The 13,963-nt window shown below is 39.4% G+C and overlaps 1 protein-coding gene and 1 long non-coding RNA gene across 4 annotated transcripts; one reads left to right on the top strand and one right to left on the bottom strand.

Moving 5' to 3' along the window:
* Positions 1-234: 234 nt before the first annotated feature.
* LOC115420531 (uncharacterized) lies at positions 235-5,023 on the bottom strand. Of its 2 annotated transcripts, none has more exons than XR_003935550.1 (2): positions 4,654-5,023; positions 235-2,195 (listed from the first exon to the last, which is right to left on the bottom strand). It is a non-coding gene; the product is annotated as an uncharacterized LOC115420531 (long non-coding RNA). The 2 variants fall into 2 exon arrangements; XR_003935551.1 differs by having other exon boundaries at positions 235-1,108; positions 4,654-5,019.
* Positions 5,024-6,495: 1,472 nt separating this feature from the next.
* On the top strand, positions 6,496-12,601 carry nr2f2 (nuclear receptor subfamily 2, group F, member 2). 2 transcript variants are annotated; one of them, XM_030135848.1, is made up of 3 exons: positions 6,496-7,792; positions 8,805-9,350; positions 11,347-12,601. In XM_030135848.1, the coding sequence occupies exons 1-3, from the start codon at positions 7,342-7,344 to the stop codon at positions 11,619-11,621; spliced, it is 1,272 nt and encodes a 423-aa protein (XP_029991708.1). In that variant the 5' UTR covers positions 6,496-7,341; the 3' UTR covers positions 11,622-12,601. The 2 variants fall into 2 exon arrangements, with proteins under 2 accessions (XP_029991708.1, XP_029991709.1); XM_030135849.1 differs by having other exon boundaries at positions 6,498-7,792; positions 8,823-9,350.
* The last annotated feature ends 1,362 nt before the right edge of the window (positions 12,602-13,963 follow it).

The raw sequence follows: 13,963 nt of genomic DNA, 5'->3' as shown, positions 1-13,963 counted from the left end.
ATAAATCCAAATAAAATAGGGACTGGCAGTTTTGTATTAATCTGGATGATCTGAAATAATTATAAAGTAACAAATATACATAGCTATTCTATTTTCAAGCCTATTATAGAGATAAAGCAGATCATTATGTCAGAGTGATTAAAATGCTGCCTTTATTTTTACAGTAAATTGAGTCATAATCTATATATGTTAATGAATTGCATTAAGTGAAAGAGAATCAAAATATGACCAAAGTGTTTGAAATCAAACTTTATTAACACTGCAAATTGAAAATCACATACAACACTACTTTAACAGTACTAGCGTATGTTATTCATTGAGTTGTACTGCATGTACAATTCACATAAAAACGCTGTATTCCAAAAATACAAACAAAAAACAAAGAAAACAGTTATATTATTGTCAACTGAAGCTGCTTTACTTGGTTTATCCAGTAGAATTTTGTGATGGTTGGGCTGCTTTCATCCACACAACGTACAGTCCATATGTAAACTATAGTGGTTCACACATAATTAACACATACGACACGTGAAAATGGTTAAAAATGGAGATACAAGGATTTCACAGGACAACACAATTTCAGTGGTAAATTATACAATCACTGTACAAAGCGTGTCTGCTATTATTATTGTTATTTTTATTAAAGAAATGACTGTAATTGAATTTTCAGAAGTTAATCTGGAGATGATTTGCTACAATAGGAAGCTGAAGTGAGAATCTTTGTGTATTTTTTTTTTTTTTAACATATCCCACACTGCTACCGCATTACACCTTGAGTTACAGTAATTCAATCCACTGTCTGCTGCCTCTGGGGCCACATGTGAACCATGGGCTGGCTTACAGCTGAATACAGCCAGGGCTTTCTCTCCTGTGTCTTCTCTCCAACTTTTTCACTGTCTGAGTTTATAGAAAAAAAAAAAAAAGTGTGAGGCGAGTGGACTGCCCATTCTGCCTCTTTAAAAGAAAAGGGAGGGCAGGTCACTCTCAAAGAGACACACCAGCACAAGTGCCCAGTACAACCACGGTCTTGTACTGCTGGTCGTTGTGCAGCTCCACTGGGACAGATGGGTTTAAGCTGCATTGCCGAAGGGCACTTCAGCAGTAGTTCCTAAGGGTTAGAGAGCACTTATCACACAATTCCCCTACCCATACTTTCCCAGTGAGTCCTCAGAGTTAAACCATTGACCTTCTGGTAAATGCTCCTACAATGCTGTTTCCTGAGGTAGTCATATGCATGCTCCATCTTTAGCAGCCTAAACAACACATCATTTATCATTTACACCACTGATTTCTCTGTGTACTACAATTTTAATCACTTTAAACCTAACTGCTGCGATTCAAACAACCAGCATTTACAAATACATTAAGAGCATGCTGGCAGTCAGCCTAAAGAGTGATCATTGAGACAAATTGATCCCTATCTGTTTAAATTGGCACTATAATCTATCATTGGCAAATTGAACACAGTGAGCTATCTGGGATCTATTGCCTTTTTAGATAGCGGCCCTTGGGGCGCAGAGGCACAGGGAAAGTGATCTACACCACTGAATGAACTCTTTATCAAAGGTCTGTACCAAAACACAAATGTCTGCGTACACACTCCTGCACTGCACACTTTTAGACAAAAAAGGTGAATGTTAAAGTCCTCTTTTAGTACACAGTGTCTTATGTACATCAGCAACACGCGCATGCATCTAAACAAATCAACTACGCATGCATCACATTAAGCGCAAGTGGTTTATAGGCTACTATAGCAGTTTATCAGTATCAATGAGGAGAAAACAGGACAAAGTATTTTCTGCAGTTGAGTTAATACATTAGTTTATCAAAGCTTTATGTTTTAAATTCTACAATTACAGAAGAAAAAAAAGGCAAATCAGAATATTCTGTGTGCTGATTTAATATGCACAACAATACACTCATTCAATCATCAGTAGGTATTTTTTTTTTCTATCAACACTGATCAAATATTTTAAATCATTTACATTTAAGTGTTAAATTTGTTATCTTTTCATGGGAATAATCTCCTTCTACTTCTGTCTTTAATTACTCTGAAGTAACTTCTTGAAGCTCTGTTTTCTCAGCAAATGTTCTGTACCTAAATTAAGCAAAAATGTACAGGCAGTCATTTAACTAATTAGTGTGCATTTGTCATCTTTGCATTTAAGTATCACAGCAGTAAAATAAAGCATTGTCTGAGAGAGATATAGAGTTCAAACCTTAACTGCTGAGTTATGCAATGCACACATACAAATGTCACGACATATAGGGCAGCACCGCCATCAATCAAATGATCTTTATCAGACAGGATGAAAACAGTTCCTGTGTGATGAAGAGAATTTTGAGCATTTAAATTACGCTGAATATATTTTTTTTTCTGCAAATATTAAAACCTGTTGCATGTTGACAAATAAATCCTCTTTTTTAAAATTAGAATTAATTCCTAAAATCTTTCAAATATAATAGATAATCATGTCAGCATCCATCTCACCTTTAATAGAGTAAATTAGCAAAAAAAAAATTAAAAAATGAACGCCTCTTTATGTTGTAATTTTTTTCCTTCCTTTTTTTTAATATATATATGTGAGACGATTTAGTTTGTGCGCAGATTCCGCAGTCATCTAATTCAATCAGACTCTTGAAGTTGATTAGCCTGGTTAACCTTTGCTCCTGCGCGGGTCTGGAAGGGTTAATCAGGCCGGGAACTTGGAGACCTCCGGGTCACTATCCCTCTATCTGTATGAAGGACTTGGTGAAGGCAGAGATAAGATTAAAGTCAACTTTTATTTCACTTCTGACTTTTTTTTTTTTTTTGCACAAATGTGAAAGGGCTCTCGCCGTCAGTACGTCCATCCTATTTTAGATTATCGATCTGCAAAAGTTCTATTAAAAAAAAAAAAAAAAAAAAAAGCTTTGAACATTTTAACTGCACTACTTGAAGTCTTATGCGTCAACTTTACCTTATTGTGATCACTGCGCGCGTTTTGACGCTCCAGAATAATTACCAATCGCTGTGCACGTGTCACCTTAACCTGATACATGAGTGAAAGCCTTTTCTTTGCACGCACCTAAATCTCAACTATTATCTGCTCACTATCGATTCATTTAACTGCACTTATCCCAATCAGCACATCTTCCACTTCTGTGTTCCTGTGCGTGTGCTTTGTTTTACTAACAATAATAAAGTGATTTAGTCCTTTCTCGCAGCCGGTGCATGGGAAATCGTTACAGATCCAGCTATTTGTGTGTGATCAGTAAATATTTAGTGCAGGCGACATCCTCTGTCTCGTCTTAATCGATACTGGTCCCGTTGGGCAGCGCTATTGTTGTTGTGTGCAGGCTTGCTGAGCATATAGTGCTTTTATCCTGTGAGGGAAGAACAAGTGCTAATCACTGGGAGGAAACTTTTAAACAGCGAATAAAACACGGGACTTTTGCGGGTTTTTAGGAGCTGGATCTGATGCTCTAACGTGGACGTGGAGATCGTGGCGAATTTTTTCTTTGAATCCACTACACCAGTATATGATATAAAGCCTCAAATGAGAGATTTTAGAATTAAATTATCATCACTTGTGCATTAAACATAAATTATTTTTAATTGTTGTAATTACCAATAATAATAATCATAATATAATCATCATCATAATAATAATGTTTGTTGTTTTGCAGGTGTATTATAAATTGTGTTAAACTGGGATTCCTGCACATTTTTTAAATTAAATTGAAGGCTGTGTTAATTGCATTTCTAATCATAGCACTTCTTGCATCTTTACTTGTAATCTCCATATAATTTGTAATATGCACAATGTCATAATGCATGCTCGCCATGCTTAAAGACAGGTGTCTGTTCTGACTTCACCCCCTCCCTCTCTCCTCTGTAGCCCACACAAAGCAGCGGCGTACAAGCGCGTTTTGGCCATATTACTGTAGGAGAGAAAAGGCGCACAGGATCTCTGCTTTTGCTGTAAAGCCTATCTATACTTTTAGCATTTCCAGACGCAGTCAAATGAAATTCTGCTCGGACGACAACCTTCAACTTAATATTTCCAATTTCTCGCTCAACACATGACTTGAATCAGTTGGTTGTTCCGGCTTTCCAAAGTTTTTGCATGGTCAGACATTGCAATTTTCCAATAAACAACGTTCTTTTTCTTTTTTTGTGTTTTCTCCCATCTGTCGGAGAGGAAGCTTTGCCCGTTTCAATCTGAGCACTGTGTCGAAAAAGAGAAGACTAAATATATTCTGAATAAGAGAGAAGATGCATCCCGCTACGGACGAATCAGCAGCATATGCATTTGGTAGGTTTGTTATTATAAGAATACAACCTCCTGGTTCGCTATCACTATCAAATAACTTTATGAATGAGTGGAAAGATGATTGTGATCGTCATATAAATTTTACACTTTGATAATAAGCGAAAATAAGTGGCGGAGTCGCACCGTGTGCAATGCTCAGGTATAGATCTGTGGAATATGTGCGTTACTATAGGCTCTGTCTGCAGTGGATTTCTATTTTAATACATAGACCTGTCCGCTTTTTTACAGTAGATTTAATTTGCAGCTGAACGCATACGCTATAGATGAATAAAGCGATGGTTCGTTGCCGGTTTATCCTAATAAAATGTGCAAAAAGAAAAAATATATATATACTTACCATGTGAAGCAAAAGCTGGATCCTCGATCAGGCGATAGCATGCGGAGTATTTTATTTACAGACTCTCCATGTTCAAGCGGGATCTGTAAATAAAACCGACAAAATAGTCATGTAGATAAAATATAATCGGCTAATTTGTTTTAGAATAAGGACGTAACTGGTCTAAATACCACCGCTGGGACTGAGTGAAGTGGCAAAAAAGTAAATCCAACTTTGGCAACTCTCAAAGGTTTGCCGTCCAAGTCATGTAAAACAGAATTTAAACAAACAGTCATCAGTTTAAAATGGTGCTCGTTAGTTTGGTCGATGCGAGAGACGAGACTGAAGCAGTTTCCGTGTCGGATGGCTCCTCTAAATTGAATCTTATTTGAAGCGAGAATTTCATACGCTAGGGGGCACCCATATACTGTATTACACCCTGGGACAATGCATGCATGTGCTGCTGCTGCTGCTGCTGCTGCTGCTGCTGCTGCTGCTGCTCTGAGGCTATAGGTCCATCTGTAAACTTTTACCTGCAGTTCAAGTTTGATACCCTCCATGCAAGGTGAAAGTATAACCTACAGCTCTTTATTGCTGTTTAAATACAAGCCTAAAAATTATTAACTATACAGTCAGCAACTCTGAACAATCACTGACCCCATTTCTTTTTTTCTCCATTTATTTGTCATTATCATAAAGTGTAGATTATAATTATAGCAGGGGCAACGTGTGACAGGTACTATAGATGTAAACTTTAACAAACAGCTCTCATATCAGGAGGTGGCTTTACTTTCATCTGAAACTTAATGTGGAGGGTATGGCCTTTGACCTCAAATGACATTTTTAAATGTAGTCTCTATTTAAAGGCATGGTCGCTTCACGGTGCAGGTCATACAGACAAAGCAATGACTTCTGAACTCTGGGTTTGCCCTTTCTGACCTGCTCGGGCAGAGATATTTGTGGCCAAAGGGGGATTAGCGATTAACAGGCGCCTCAAATGAAGTCACTATCCTATCATAGCAATTTAAGAAAACATGTGGATGATGATCAGTGGTACCTGGTCTATATGAGAGGCACAAATACGCACATTAGCCTGATCAGAAATAAGAATATAGTACACATCTGGGCTGTGTAAATTGTAAAAATGCAGAGTTTTTTTTTTTTTTTTTTTTTTTATTATTGTGGCGGCGGATCATGTTCATTGTCTGGTTTTACTGTACACATTACAGATACCAAAGAGATGTTCACATCCTATAGAGTGTTCAAACACATTATTTGCATTATTACACAAATCACTGTGCATTGTTTTGTTTTTTTCTTTGATTTTTTTTTTTTTCTTGTTTTTCTTGTGTTTTTTTGCTTAAATGTCAATCTGTGGCTCTTAAAGGTTTAAAAATAAGTGCACTGTGTATAAGTGTGTTTTATTATAATGGATATAGATCATGTCGAAAATGGGCAACTGTTTGTCAGACACTAAATATCTTTGGATATTTCTCTTGGTTATTTGGATACACATTGTGACTTTCCTACAACGCGAAATGGGGTAAAGAATTGAATGAAGATTTTCCTCCTTTTCTTTTCTTTTTTTTTTTTTTTTTAATTTATATATATATGAAATTGCAATGGCTTTATCGGGCGTGCAAGTGAGTATAAGCTATAGTCTGGGCGATTTGAGTGAGTAGAATAATTCCTCTTCCCTGAAATCGTCTCTTTTTAGGACCAAGCGGCCCTCTCGACCTCCATGCTGGCTCTGGCAAGGTACCAAGTAGCACAAGTGCCGACTAGCCAATGGGGTTCAGGGGGAGGTCCCTGAGCTCTGACCAGTCAAACACACTCTCCTTCCTTATATGGCAGCTGATCTCCATGGTAACGTGCGCTAAGTTGCAGCAGTCGTGTCAAAGTTCACTATATAGAGAGCTCAGTGAGCTGATCAGAGAGAAAGCATTCTGCCAGCCCGGCTCCTACCAATCGCAAATCACTTCCTAACCTCCGCCTTTTTAACATATTTGATCACTTTGATTCTCTACTCCTTTTTCCTATTATTTTTCAGTGCACGGAGGAGGTTTGTAGGTTGTGATCTTTGTTTTTTTGTTTTTTGTTTTTAGTGCTTTCGCTTTTTTGGGAGAGTTGTCTTCATATTCCAGGCTCTCAAAAACATTGGCTTCAGCTGCGCGCTTGCTGGCGCTACCTCACAAGAAGAAAAGGAAGAAGACGCACATTTTTTTTACCCAGTTGGTGATTTTCTTCAAGACTTGTGCTGGAACTTGATAGTAGCTGCTACAGTGTGTGCTCTCACCAATTGTTTTATGCTGCTGCAGGCACGGTGTTCCCAACCTGCTCCATCCTCCACTGACTAGTCCATGCTACCTCGGTTGATGATTTGAACATTGAACCTACCTTTCCCATTGATGGGTGTACTGGATGGCTGACTGGAAGCGCCCCTGGACTTGGCCTTTAAGCGCAAGGCAGCGACTCAGCTCGCCATCGCATCAGTTTTGAAAACGTGCTTCGCAACGTCTCCAACAGCAATAAATCGACAGTTTTTCGGGAGATTCAGAGTGGATTCAACGTAGGCTAGAATTGACATTTTGTATGTTCGCCTTTTAATCTCAGTTGTTGTGTTTTTTTTTGACCGCGTTTCCTTCAGACATTATTCACCGCGACAAGCAAAACGGCAGACAAAAAGTTTCTTTCCGTTGACTGATAGATATGGCAATGGTAGTGTGGAGAGGCTCCCAGGACGATGTGGCTGACACCCAAGGCACCCTTTCCTCGCAAACCCAAGGAGGACTATCTCTTCCTACCCCTCAACCAGGCCAGTTGAATCTGACAGCCTCTCAGGTCGCCCCTCCGACCCCTCAGACTCCGGTCCAAGGACCCCCGAACAACACACAGTCCACGCCGACGAACCAGACGACGCAGCAGTCGGAGAAACAGCCCCAGCACATTGAATGCGTGGTGTGTGGGGATAAATCTAGTGGCAAACACTATGGCCAGTTTACTTGCGAGGGGTGCAAAAGCTTCTTCAAACGGAGCGTACGACGGAACCTCACTTACACATGCCGTGCCAACAGGAATTGTCCAATCGACCAACACCACCGCAATCAGTGTCAGTACTGCCGCCTCAAAAAATGCCTTAAAGTCGGCATGAGACGGGAAGGTATTGGGACTTTTGTTTTTCTTATTCATGTGTGTGTTTGTGCGTCCTAGACTTCCAAGCCTAAAAAGCATTTGTCGTCGCCCAGATAGCCTGTTTTTTCGCCCTTCCCTGTGCCGACTCTTCCCTCCCAGGCTGTGCGGCTGGAGCATGCAATGGAGCCGCTGTGCTTGTGCTCGACACGGGGCTTTGCCGGATCTGCCTCCGTAGCTTTGTATTAGACTACCAATCCAGCTCCAGCGCAATTTTCATCCTAAAAAACGCCCGATCCCCCGGCCCGGCTGGGGCTATCGAATTTATATTTAGCAGAAAACCCATGGGCGTAGAGGTACATCTGTCCTGTGAATACATGATACAATATAGCCTTCTGCGCTATTATGGCGAGTGTCGAATTAAGAGAGAGCGTGTTCAGGCTACACCTCCACATCTATCCTGCCTTGTCTTGTTCACTGTGTCTGAAACTGGACATCAGCTTGAATTATGCATACAAAGCCTCCGCATAACCCCGACAATTTATTCGAATATTAGTCGAAAAAATGGGCATGCATGTATAGTAAAACGAGATGAATTGCTAAGTAGGTTAAGGGTTAAACATGCAAGGTCTCTCTTGCCCTCTTTGTGTTCCTTCACAGCCAGCTCATGTTGCTGTTGCTGAATAACATCATTTTAAAGCTAGACATATGCATGGCTGCTTTTAAACGTGTTTAAAGCGCATCACTGGTGTTTATAGACATGATTTGTCACACGGGGCTTCAGTATTATCATTGCAACTCTGTCTTTTTTAAACTCGTGTGTAATAATAGGCTACAGCGCGTGTGTGTGTGTGTGTGTGTGTGTGTGTGTGTGGTGTGTGTTTTGATGTAGCAAACATGCTGTGTGTCATTTATTTTTAAAGATGCAAGCTCTTGATTGTGCATTGACTTTTCTACACTTGTTTTAAATGTATAATATTTGCCAGCAGCTTTCCTGTTCCGATTGCTTGTTTCTTGTAGAATTCAGGCTTCAATATCTGTAGTTTCTCTTTTTACTGCAGCCGTGCAAAGGGGACGGGTGCCACCCACACAGCCACACCATGGTCAGTTCGCCTTGACAAATGGAGACCCACTCCACTGCCATTCCTACTTATCCGGATATATCTCTCTTCTGTTGAGAGCGGAGCCCTACCCGACGTCCCGGTATGGCAGTCAATGCATGCAACCCAACAACATAATGGGCATCGAGAACATTTGTGAACTGGCAGCCAGGATGCTCTTCAGTGCAGTGGAGTGGGCCAGGAATATTCCCTTCTTTCCAGACCTTCAGATCACAGACCAGGTGGCTCTGCTGAGGTTGACGTGGAGTGAGTTATTTGTGCTCAACGCCGCACAGTGCTCCATGCCCCTGCATGTGGCTCCTCTCCTGGCGGCGGCTGGCCTTCACGCCTCCCCCATGTCTGCGGACAGAGTGGTGGCCTTTATGGACCACATTAGGATCTTCCAAGAACAAGTGGAAAAGCTCAAAGCTTTGCACGTTGACTCTGCTGAATATAGCTGCTTAAAGGCAATTGTGCTCTTCACCACAGGTAAGACAATAGACTGGCACACTCTAAGTTCAGTCTGTGTAAATGTCATACACACTGACATCAGCTAAATCAACGCTGACCTAAATATATCTGCGGTGGCTAGTTGTTGTTTGTCTTAGATGAACATCCTGGGCAAACGTTCACCTACATACTGCCTGGAGCGGTCAAGGGCTTTTGGGTAGGCCTTAGGCTACTAAATTATAAAAACACTTGATTAATCAACTGATTTATCAGACACACACACGGGGCTAAACTGCAAATTGTGGCGTGATCACACAAGCGATATTTTAATTAAATTGACTCCAAATCAGGGAAACGTGCAGCCTGACTGAAACATTACAAAATAAGCTGGAGTTAAAGAAGACTGCCGTTAATAACCTTGGACGCGTTTTAAAATGTAGCTTGTATACACTTGTAGGGAATCCAATAGCTTTGCAGATGAATTGCTACACTTTTTTGTCGTCATTTATCAGTGTGTGTATACCCCACGTCTTGTTTGTAGGGAATGACAGATATAAATGATGTCAGGCTCCGAGGGGGAGGGGAATAGAAAAAAGAAAGACAAGCCTAATGTCCCATTTGCACATAGTAAAAGCAAAGCGCAGGTTTCACCGCTCTCATGTCATTTAGGGGACAGGCATGTCCGAGGAAAAGGCATGTAGAAGCCATGCACAGGCTCCAGTGGTAAATCCACCGGTGTGTGACACGAGTGTGTGAGTGAGCAGTGACAGGAGGCTCGGCTTTAATTTTGATTTGCACAAATATTCTCTCCGCCTTGGAAGACTCAAGGCTCTTCTGGACTGGGTGCAGCAGAACTAGGTCATGACCCAAACTTCCCAACTATTTTGCTACATTAGTTGGACTGTTAAAAAATGAAAATAATAATAATAAAAAATAATAATAAAGTGAAGGCATATCATACCTGTAAACCATCAGACTCTGGATTTCATTTTGGTCCAACAGCCAACTATTGTTCTCACAGTGTCTTGTTAGCCTTTAAATAATAATAATAATTATTATTATAAATACCTTTCAGGTTATTAACTATTATTATTAAGCCTTTATGAGGCCATGATGCTTTAATATTTCTTCCCATATACCTGAGTCCCAGAGGCTTGAACATGAGCTGTGTGTTGGATCTTCAATGACACGCCTTTGCTACTTTGGTGGTTTGGTCGTTGTCATGCATAAACTTTACAAACTTAACCAATGCGCGTACAAGCGTTTTTGGCCCATAATCAGCTGCCGCCCACATGCACCAGCACAGACAGTGATTCTGCGTCTCTGATGGTATAGTATGACGGCAGCTCCGTAGGCTATGGGCTCTTTTTCCGAGCTAAATCTCTGCTCACTAAAGGTCAGTAGGTCTCCCTGTCTTTCCCTCGCTCCCTCCCCCTCCTCTTTCCCTGCTTTCCCTCTGACTGTGAAAGATAGGCCCATATAAAACACACCTTTTAGCTATGAATATGCTTAATAATTTAGTTCACTTTTAAGTGGTTTTATCGAGAGAAATAACCCGGGTTATAAGAGCGATAAAACGCGAAGCACGCCATTTAAATAAGCAAAAAAAAAAAGAAAACATCGACTTTCATCTGTTTTTTGACTGTGTCGTCTTCATTAGTGTATATGTTGTTGTTTTTTTAAAATACATATATTATTTTATACATTTAATAAGAATAGACATTTTAATTGCTAAAACTGCCATCACTGTTTTGTTTTGTTTTTTGTGTGGGAATTATTGCGCAGTAGTTTTATTATTATAGCTGTTATTATTTTTACAAACATGTGCTAACTTAATAACGACTTTAATCCTCCAGACAGGTCGTTTTTAGGTCTGATGAGGAAGAAGTAATTTTAAAAAATATATATTTAATTGCTTTTTTCCCTCAAACTATGACAGGCCATCAATTTCGCCTGCATATCACCATAGAGGGAAAGGGATCCTGCTGAGAGAAACGCTTTATTAATGTTTATTTGCTTTCCCCCCCCCTCTCAGATGCTTGTGGCCTCTCAGATGTGGCCCATGTGGAAAGTTTGCAGGAGAAGTCCCAGTGCGCCCTGGAGGAATATGTCCGGAGCCAGTATCCCAACCAGCCAACACGGTTTGGGAAGTTGTTACTCCGCTTGCCTTCCCTGCGCACAGTCTCTTCCTCGGTCATAGAACAATTATTTTTCGTCCGATTGGTAGGTAAAACCCCAATTGAAACTCTCATCAGGGATATGTTGCTTTCGGGGAGCAGTTTTAACTGGCCTTACATGTCAATTCAGTAAACCAAGAAGGAGACGAACAAACAAAAGGTGGGGTTGGGGGGCTGCGAGACTACAATGATTATAGCTGCTTTTGTGGAAGGAATAAAAAACCAACCGGCTGTTACACGGGGCTGGCTTTCATGAAGAAAGACACTGACGTAAATGACTGTGAATTCCCCCCCTACTCCAAAAAAAAAAAAAGAAAAAAAAAAAAAATTGAGACATCCACTGAACTTTCAAAATGGCAGATACAAGCTCCCAGTGTTCACGCAGAACAACCTGCTTCGATCCATTTTTTTTAATGAAAGAAGAAAACGAGAAAAAGGGAAAGGGATTTTTGTTGATCCTCATGAGGAAAATTTAAGTATTAAGTGCATTTAAAAATGATAATTTGAGTAAAAAGAAAAAACAAACTGGAGAAAGGGAAAATACGAAACGTGAATTTTCTTTTCTCAGATGACTTGTCCTGTGTCCATGTATAGCTGTGTTTTGTACTTTCTTTGTTCCTCCTTTCTGGTTCCAAACCGGCCTATGTGATTTCTGTAGTACAGGTGGTGTTATTTTCTAAGACAATGATTTATTTTGAAAAGGTGAAATAATGTACAAAAAAAAATGTTCTAAAAAGAAGTAAAAACCACAGCAATAGGAGTATAGGCTTATAATCTAGGCTTAATGCTGCAAGCGCACTTACATTCATATAGGATGACCAATACCATCTGGAAAAAAAGGGGTTTTTGGAGTTCATGTTCAACTTTATGACCCAGCGGAAACATTTGCTCTTTATTAATATGAAGTTACAGGGTCCACTTGTTTTCCACTACTGTTTTCTGAGTAAAGCCACATAAGCGCTCCTAAAATATGGATTTGTTAGTTTGACGCGTACACGATCCAAATGATTTGGTGCATAGTCTTCCCCACCCATTTTTACCCATTTAAAAAAAAAAAAAAATTGGCATCAGTTCCCCAATTTCTAAAGTAACTGACAGTGAAAATGTAAAAATAAAAAAAATGGAAAAAATCCTACAAGTTGTCTAGACCTGCTGTTGTATAAGTATTCGAGACAGGTTTGCTCCAAATGCGTAATTTGTGCATTTAAGAGCGTTTGCAGTGGCTCAAACTGCACTGACTTGTTAAAAAAATATATATTGGAGAGGTCAAGGGTCACAAAAGTTTGAAGCCTAGCCAGAGTAGTGTTTAATAGCAGTATTATTAAAGCGTCCCTGAAATGTCACCCTTTATTCACTTCAAGCATTAAGTGCCTGACAAGCATGATGTGATTTCTTATCTAAACGTTGTTAAAGTAGGCCTGTAACATTTTGGGGAACACAATTAGATTTGAAACTTCAGTCGTGTATTTCACTTGAAAAACACTGATTAGAGGCAGTATTCTTGTAAATATAGGTCAATTCATTTCAACGAGTTTTTCATTTATACAAAGTATATGTGATTAAGAAAAATCTGTGGTTGCCATTTTTTTCTCGGTAATACAACGTCTTCAAATTGAGTGGCAGACTTAGCTAGTAGCACTGAAAGTTATGTTTTTAATGTATATACATATTACTACAAATGTTTTCTTTTTCATGTATATTTAGACTGTGAATGCATGGCCACAGGTCGCTAACCTATTTTACCTTTGATATATAAATGTAAATGTTTTCTCTCTCTTTTTATTTTCTTTTTTCTTTTCTTTTTTGACTGTATAGATATAATCTGTGCATTCAGTACACTAGCCCTTGTATTTAAAGAAACAAAAAAAAAAGAAAAAAGAAAAAGAAACGATGTTCATTATTAGGCTACAGACTTAAACAGGGTGAGCAGGTTTGGAAAAGGAGTTGATATTTTAACTTTAGTGTCATTGCTCCTCTGGTCTTTGACAGGTGCCGTGGGGTGCATGAGCGTGTGTGCGCGCGCGCGTGGGTGTATGTGTGCGTGCGTGCGTGTGTGTATTTGGAAGCTAGCAATTTTGTCCTTGTTTTGAGGCTTTTCTTCAACACACACAAAACACCATGTTGTGGTTGAATTAAAAGGGATCACTGATTGAACACTGATCTTTGGCTGTTCGTAGCCAATTATGGACCAGAGAATGATACATGATTGTAATTATGAACAGTTTAAACTGACCCACGTTTTTATATAAATATATAAAAATATATGACTGCAGGGTATTGATAACGTATAGATACTTTTTTTATGATTATTATTATTATTATTAATTGCAAGTGATATATGTGAGTGTGTGTGAAAGTTTATAGTTGAACACAATTCTTGTTTGTTTGTGTTAGCTTATTGTAAACAAGCATTCTGCTGTAAATTTGTTCTTGGTATTAAATTATAATTTATGAATTTGAAAACACAAGCTTTTC

The sequence above is a fragment of the Sphaeramia orbicularis genome, chromosome 6 (assembly GCF_902148855.1).
Source record: "Sphaeramia orbicularis chromosome 6, fSphaOr1.1, whole genome shotgun sequence".
NCBI classification, from domain to species: Eukaryota; Metazoa; Chordata; class Actinopteri; order Kurtiformes; family Apogonidae; genus Sphaeramia; species Sphaeramia orbicularis.
Note: the sequence above shows the minus strand (reverse complement) of the source record. Positions and strands in the feature narration are given on the sequence as shown.

Bases quoted from the DNA above. Each gene is read 5' to 3' on its own strand.
- nr2f2 (XM_030135848.1), top strand. From the start codon at position 7,342: ATGGCAATGGTAGTGTGGAGAGGCTCCCAGGACGATGTGGCTGACACC. The intron at 7,793-8,804 runs GTATTGGGACTT...CAATATCTGTAG, and splicing joins AGTCGGCATGAGACGGGAAG to TTTCTCTTTTTACTGCAGCC. The intron at 9,351-11,346 runs GTAAGACAATAG...CCCCCCTCTCAG, and splicing joins AATTGTGCTCTTCACCACAG to ATGCTTGTGGCCTCTCAGAT.